General features: G+C 36.3%; 1 protein-coding gene across 1 annotated transcript; it reads left to right on the top strand.

Moving 5' to 3' along the window:
- The first annotated feature begins 1,045 nt into the window (after positions 1–1,045).
- On the top strand, positions 1,046–7,489 carry LOC128156666 (uncharacterized). The gene is made up of 7 exons (XM_052818893.1): positions 1,046–1,338; positions 2,404–2,674; positions 2,785–3,345; positions 3,454–3,545; positions 6,057–6,297; positions 6,411–6,464; positions 6,598–7,489. The coding sequence occupies exons 1-7, from the start codon at positions 1,093–1,095 to the stop codon at positions 7,308–7,310; spliced, it is 2,178 nt and encodes a 725-aa protein (XP_052674853.1). The 5' UTR covers positions 1,046–1,092; the 3' UTR covers positions 7,311–7,489.
- Positions 7,490–8,028: the final 539 nt, after the last annotated feature.

The following is an 8,028-nucleotide window of genomic DNA, read 5'->3' as shown; positions in this document are numbered from 1 at the left end:
AAATATATTTAATTGAAAAAAATGTTAAATTTGAAATTGTATTTTACGACTAAGCCAAATGGGCAGTTGCGCCATCTTATCCCCCGATCTTCTTTTTTATCACTTGGAAAGGACTTTTCAAAAGACAAAAAAATATTTTGGATTGAGAAGCATATTAGAACCATTTTAACAGGAACTTGGATTTTGAGTAGTTGGTCAAACAGCCTTGGTTCTTTGATATCAACAAGATTTGTCTGGCTTTTGAGCTAAGACTACGCAATCGGTGCATACTAGTATTTCTCTTGAAACCAGCGTCATTTTTATCTTGTTTTGACGCAAGAAATAGATGTTAAATCATACCGAAAGTCCAATGTCTTGTTTAAATGGTTCTAGTATAGCCTTGGATTTGAAGAATTATTTGTTTGCTGAATTCATGGGTATCTATCTAAGTATATGTCATAGCTGAAGAACTGTAAACTGTCGTCGGCAAATTTTTTACATGTATGTCTTTATCTTCTCTTATCACTCATTGTGAAGATAGAAACAAAGTGGCAGGGGAAATCCAGTACTCATTGTCGAAATAACTATAATCGGATCGTGCAAAATACAGCTCTGTTTTGTTTTTGAGTGTTGATTTAGCAAACAATCGGTTTTTCTAACCTATGCATGATCACACTTCTTCTTAGGCCAAATGACCAATACTCCTGATAGGTTTTATAAAGAGTACCTCTTGCATCGGAAAAATAAAAAAAAAATCATCAATTTTGTTTTTCTTTTCATTAACCAAAATGTTTACAGCAAACATGTAACAGTGGATATATGGTACCTTTTGCGTTCTGCTTTGGAACTTATGAACCCGGAAGATTGGTCCTTATGATCTTATCCTCATTTATCACCAAAAATTGATAAAAATGCAAAAATGGTTCGAGAACGGGATACCGCCTTTTAAGATAATCTCGAGTGTTTTCTGCCAAATTCAAGAAATAAATGTTGGAAAAACCAACAATTTCAAGATGACAACGGAACGATGTCTTCGCGCCGATCTCATCTCGACACAAAAAGATTTTACAAGAAGGATACCCGTCATTAGATAACCAGACACTAGGATACACCATGTCGGGCGTTCTCTGGGTTCTGACTTTGGGGGCATTGGTTGCCGGTTGCTGGGCCGTGGATCAGACCCGACAGCCCGGGGCCCTGGGGGCCTCTGTGGTCGAGTCGGTGGTCAGCCTCATTAGGGAGTCCTGTCTTTTCGCAGACGACAAACGTTTTCTCCGACGTCTGGCCTACGTGCAGTCAAGAGACGGGACGGATCCCAAGACCTACGGCAGGAGTAATTATCATGGCGGAATCTGGCAGGTAGGTCCCAACTGAAACATGACTATTCCGGGTACTAGTGTATGACTGTATGTGGCTTCTTCTTTTTTTACTTAAGGTAGTACAAACATTCGTAAAATTGGCTATTTGAAATACATGTACTTTCTCAAATGCATGAAATAGTGGCTCAATATTTTATAAAAGTTAATTTTAATCCAGTATCTTAAGAACGAAATGTAAATCATACCCATCATTTACTGGAAGCATAAAAAAATCGAGGTACAGCGTTTTTTGATAAAATCGATACCTACATTTGAATGATCTTCCTTTGATCTTTGTTCAATTTAGCCTTATATCATATAAAAACGTGTAACTTTTGGGATTTTTTTTTCAAGTAAAAACCTAAAATTTGGACACAGAATTATCACAGGTGTTTATGCTTGATGCACATCAAATTTGTAGGTCATATCAAAAGGTCAAAAGTCAAATATGATGACGTAATCTGGGAGTTTCAATTTTCACCTCTGTCAAATATTTAACTTTAAGTTACCAGTTACAATACATTTCAGTGTCTTTAAGTAACAGAAACCCCTCCTGTATAAAAAGAAGTATTATAATAAACATTAGTAATATCTACAAAAGTAACTTATTGGCATTGCAATAGCTAACAATGACTGTTCCATTTTTAGATCCACTGAAATGAGGTCACAATGGTAGGATTAGGGCGATATGGGCCAAAATTGTTAGGCTAGATCTATTTTACAGTTAACATGGTTAAAATATTTACAGGTTTCACTCCAATAATACATGTAATGATAGGAAAATTTTTGCTTTTCTGTTGTTGTTTTTTTTTTTGCTACCTTAAAACAATTCAGGTAAAACATATATAAAATATATTTCATTGAATCCCTCTTCAAAGTTGACTTTTATAAGAGTGAGATATCCGAGGATTCACAGAGCGAAAAAAAATGAAGGATGGGAGAAATCATATTCTACATCATTGATGCATTACAAATCCTAAAGTAAACTCGTTTGCAATATTTTTTTTATAAATTTGCAAAGCTTTTGAAAATTCGTTATATGTTTATTTCAATACATGTGTACTAGGTGGACCAAGATAAGTTCCGGGAAACCCAAACGACATCTGGACTGCAGAACGAGAAGAACATAATCAGAAACACGTTCGGAATCAACTGGGACTACGTCACGTGGTCGGATCTTCGGAAACCCTTGTACTCGGGTATTGCTGCCGCACTGTATACTAAGCTGCATAGTGTAGTGGCTTGGAGGATAGAGGACCAAGCAAATACCTATGAAAGCTTGTTTCAGTCATCTGGGGGCCACAATTTCACAAATTTGGCTCAGCTTCTCGACCAAGGTATTTTTTGTTCTTATTTCTATTTCTCGCGAGATTTGAAACGTTTTCCATTGTTTGGTAAAATTGAAAAAACAAGAAACTACTGCTTAAGCTTACTCATTAAATTTTAGGTTGCCATGGAAATGAAGCAATCGATTTAGTTTTTGTTGTTGACAGTTCCAATTCCCTATCGAGTGACGATTTCACCAGAGCGAAATATTTCATGAGTAACGTTGTTGACGCTTTCAATATTGCGTCGGACAAAACGCGTGTTTCGGTTATTACATATTCCAATTCGCCCCGGATTGAATTTCACCTGAGTGCACACACATCGAAAACTCCGCTGAAAAACGCAATTCAACACTTGCCTTTCCATCCCGGATCTACAAACACGGCGGCTGCTTTACAATCGGTAATAAACAGCGTTTTTACGTACAGTCGTCCCAATGCAGCAAAAGTTGTCATCGTCATTACAGACGGGCAGTCTGATGACGTCATCAACACCCAACACGCTGCTGATAACGCTAAAAGTGGCGGCGTCATAATGTTTTCTGTCGGCGTAGGTTCAAGGATTGACACCAGTGAGCTCAACTACATGGCCTCCACGCCGTCTTGTACCCATGTGTTCACCGTGTCAGGCTATGACGAAATACGGGCACTCAAAGAAGAACTCATTCAGAGTTCTTGTCGAGGTAATACACGTTAAATCATTAACATTTTAAAATGTCTAAAATCTACTTAGCAAAAGACACGTGAGTAACTGCTGTCATTATAATAATATGCTCTCTATTTTTGAACAGCTCCCGTTTACATAAACAGCACATTTAGCTGTGTCATAGAGAAATGTCCACCACTGGCTGTTTTGACGTCGATTCCGGGAGTCACATTGGAGGTATGTGGCTAGTAATTCTAATACATCAAACACTGGTACTTTGAAAAATGTTTTCAAAGAGCGGTCAATTTGGTACTAAATCAACGTACTTTGAAAAAATAAATTTTAAAATGCGTTAAATGGGACCAAGTTTACGCTATGACTTTACATCCCAATTATTTTTATTATCGAGACTCTTAAGGTGGTATGGGACACATCCATGTTGTGACGTAATATTTATCAAAATTAACAACAAAATCAAGTAAACATTATAAATAAAATAAGAAAAAAAAAAGAAACTCTTTTCTTTGGAAGTTTTTTTAATTGCTTCCCAAAGAGTAATATCGGTTCATTTAATATAAATTACTGTATAATGTAGGCACAAATCCTGGTTTTTAAAGCGTCGAGCTAATCTAGCGATCGTCTGGATTGGCAATCGTCCAAAAATTCATGCACTGCACCGCCTTTTAAATGCGCACAAAAAAATAAGTTCCTTAAAGTATTAAACGTATTACAAGATTTTTATTCCATTTATTCAACTACATTGTGTACAAAAAATCCAACCTTGCCTCCCTGGTTATTGATAACTCTTTGCATAAGTATAAATTTGCCCATTCAAGAATGGCGGATGAATACAAAAGGTGTAAACATTACTAAATATTATTTTAGTTTATCGATTACATTTTAACTGGAGACCGTGCCCGATAGAAATAAAATTTGATATGTAAATTTATTTGTTATCGGGCACGGCCTCCAAAATGAATATAAGCGATAAACGTCTCTAGTGATTTTGTTGCAATAAATAAACACGATAATGCAGTCGGTTTGGTCGAGCAAAAAATAGCACGTGTTGTGGATTTGTTTGTAAACAACCATACCAAAGGGAATTGAAATAAATAAAAGTATGTTTTATTATTATAATTAGAGACACACTGTAATCAATGTATTCACCTTGAAAATTGTTCAAAGACTGTTTAAAGCAGAAAGAAAATACATATATAATTTTTTTTTAACTTTGAAATTTCTTTAATTTTTGTAACTATGATGAGTTATTGTATTATAAACGCATCACAACATATTATATATGGAAATATAGTGATTTTTGTTTTTAAAGAACGCAAAACATAATTCATTTACTTTTTTTATTCTAATATGTATTATTTGATATACGACTATTATACTCTGTCCCAAGATATTTTGGATTCACATTTGGCTTAATTGCTTGATATTTATAAATACCTCAGGATTCAAACGATGTTCATTCAAAAGTATGAAAAATTTCCAAGATTTCTCAGTCAAAACGCCCCTGTTAGCTTAGCAGGTTTCAATACAATGCTAAAAAATGTGATGTCTACGGAGATTTTGTATTGCAGCAAGCCCGGATGATAACGTTGAAATATTGCGCGATGTATTCCGAGTGTATTCCGAATGGAGAAAAGATGTAAACATTCCCCATTATAAATCTCATTAAGGAATCTGTTTTCGTTCCTGTGAATTTTTTCGAGTGAAAGATGATAATGTGTCAATGAAATTATCTTGGAAAATATCCCTTTCAACTATTTTAATTGCACTTCTTTCACAGGTAAGTGTATTTTTATTAAAAATCGTCCAAATGTGCTGCATAAATATCTTGGGACAGACTATGATACAAAAAATCAAATTATTGATATCATTTTATCAATCTATCTAAAAAAGAAAATGTCAGCTCGACGCCTTTGTGGCCGTTCCGCCTTTGATTTTAAGTTGAATGGGTAGCACTAATCTAAGCAATGTTTAAATAAAAAAGTTATACGATTCTTATCGGGGGAGCTAGTGATATTATTCGCTCTGCTTGAATTGCTTATTATCTTTATATTTTTTCAACCACCCTCGCCACTTGCTGCCTTGTGGCTATCAAGATTCATAATAGATGTACTCAGCAGAACAGTATCACGCCTTTAGATAATGCATGTAAATTATGTAATTATTTCATGCTACCGGAAGAGAGATAACTCTATTCTTAACACATATGACTAGAGTAATTAAAACATTCTATGTTGCAATCAAACTATTATTCTAAACTTGGGATTCCAAATTTAGAAGAAACCTTGACTTGTATCCCTTTTTACAACCAAACGTGATTTTGGATACACTCCTCATCCCCCCCCCCCCCCCCACCACACACACACACACACACACACACACACACACACACACACACACTTCCCATATTCGACCAGCGGTATCATTAGTTAAGCATTTTACTTAAATGATGTATCCATAACATTTCCTGTTTAATAAAATATAAAAAGAGATTTTACATTATAGCAAATTTAGAATATGATACCGGTATACAGAAGAGGGATTTAAAAAATCGTTTGAGTTTAAATGGCAGTGAGGTATTTTGTGAATATATATATACATGTTTGTATTTTAAAGAAGAGAGTATATCTTGTAATTCTTAACAGTATTGCAAATTGGCCTGCATATAGAATTAATAACTTTGTTCTAACAGCAAAGTTATGAAAACTCTATGGGTTTATTTTTCATCAGACAAACATGACTTGCGGGGTGGGAAACATCTACACAGCCTTCAACAACGCATACCCCGGGGAGAGCTACTACGAGACCATCAACTCCGTGTCCCCCGGGAACCCCACCTCCGTATTCCACAACTCCTCCGTGGACCAGACCCTGTTCATCAACCTAGTGGACGCCCTCAAGAACCAGGCTACCGACAGCACGGGCTGTACCATCACCATCACCCCCTTCCACGGGGACCACACAGACCACAGTAAGTGGGGGATCGGGTCACTGGGAAAAATGTACTGTATATGTACTTAGGGACTGTGTCATTTAGATCTATTTGGGGGGACAATCTTATTTCTTTTCTTTTTCTTCTTACAGCCGTCAAGTGCTACGTAGATGGAATAAGAATTGAATGCCCGGATAATTGCAAAGGTATGCTTGCTACATGTATTTGATATACTTTTTAGCGCTTGTGGTTTATGGGGCAAAGTGGTACATTTGTAACCATTATTATATGTATTGTATGCATGCTTCACAACTATGACAATCTTATATTTTTACATAGAGAAATGGAACTTCCCCAATCCTTGTACCAAAGATAACCTGGAAAAGGGGGTCTTGAAATTTCCCCATCCCACGGACGTCACAAAATACCTTATGTGTGATTTGTCAGGGAAGCTCTACATCGTACAATGTCCTCAGTTCGAGTCGTACTACCAATCCTGCCAGCAATGTGTCGGCAACACCTCATCGTCTTGTATAGTTGGCAAGAAGAACTCTACGGATTCTTCCCCATGCACGCTCGCAAATCTCCAGGCTGGACGTTTCTTTTTCACCTATCAGGCGGACAACACCAAGTTTATCCATTGTGACGTGTGGGGTAAGGCCTGGCTCATGTCATGTCCGGGGGGTGAGGTCTGGGACCAGAACATTCTTACCTGTCTGACTTCCGGTTCCGGAACTCAGTCGGGGTCGACTCCATTTTCTCCGATCGTCCGTCCGCCATCTTCCACCAACTATGGCGGCGATGAGGTTAACGGTTTCCTCTGCTGTCCGACATGTCCTCGCTTTTCACCTCCTTGTACGCATGACAAAATAAGCGCGGGAAAGCTGTTTCATGGCATCGCTGGAGATCGGCACCATTACATCCAGTGTGACCTCACCGGAAGGATGTATTGTCCAATGAGCTGCGCACCGGAAGCAGATGGGTCTCTTGATTACTTCAACTACTTGTCGCAGACATGCGTGGACGGGGCTTTGTCTGGAATTGTCGGTTGATTAAAACATTTATGCAGGGGGTTTTTTTTCTTGCTCGCCTCAATGACATATATTTTATTATTTTCATGCTTTGTAAAAAAAAAAACACGAATAAATGCTGACGATTGTAAACTTATATGCTAATTAGACGTGAGATTTATAATTCATCGAGTTGTTAACAAATAAACATTTTCTGTGAATTTTTTCCTTATTTTACCGCTACAATTTAAAGTTTGATTTTAATTTTGATCAATTCCAAGATTTAGAATCTTCTTCAAAATTTGGATATTCATATTGTCCCATATGGTTTCTTTTATAGGTTCCTGTGATATTTGTTCAGATAACGATTTAGAAATGAAAATATTTTACGAGTATGTGTAAAATGCAAGAAATAATATTTTTGACTGAAAAAAATTGTAAAATATGACCTTTTGACACGAATGATATCAACAACAATGTTGACAGAATATAACCAAAACTTCAGCCAGTTTAAGTAGAATGTTTTATTTCTGATTAAATAAGAATTATTCTTTAAGATTAAAAGCATTTTAATACTAACGTTTGTTTAACAGTTCTAAAATAAATCGAGTCGTGTTGAGACGCGTACACATACGTATTAATTTTGTAAACATGTGAGAACTTGAATATTATTCATACCTTACGCCAAAATTTGATTTTAACTTTGGAACTCTTTTTATTTCATCGCTCTTGAATACATGTTATTTTCAAAATAAGATTT

This window comes from Crassostrea angulata, chromosome 7 (genome assembly GCF_025612915.1).
Source record: "Crassostrea angulata isolate pt1a10 chromosome 7, ASM2561291v2, whole genome shotgun sequence".
Taxonomy (NCBI): Eukaryota; Metazoa; Mollusca; class Bivalvia; order Ostreida; family Ostreidae; genus Magallana; species Magallana angulata.
Note: the sequence above shows the minus strand (reverse complement) of the source record. Positions and strands in the feature narration are given on the sequence as shown.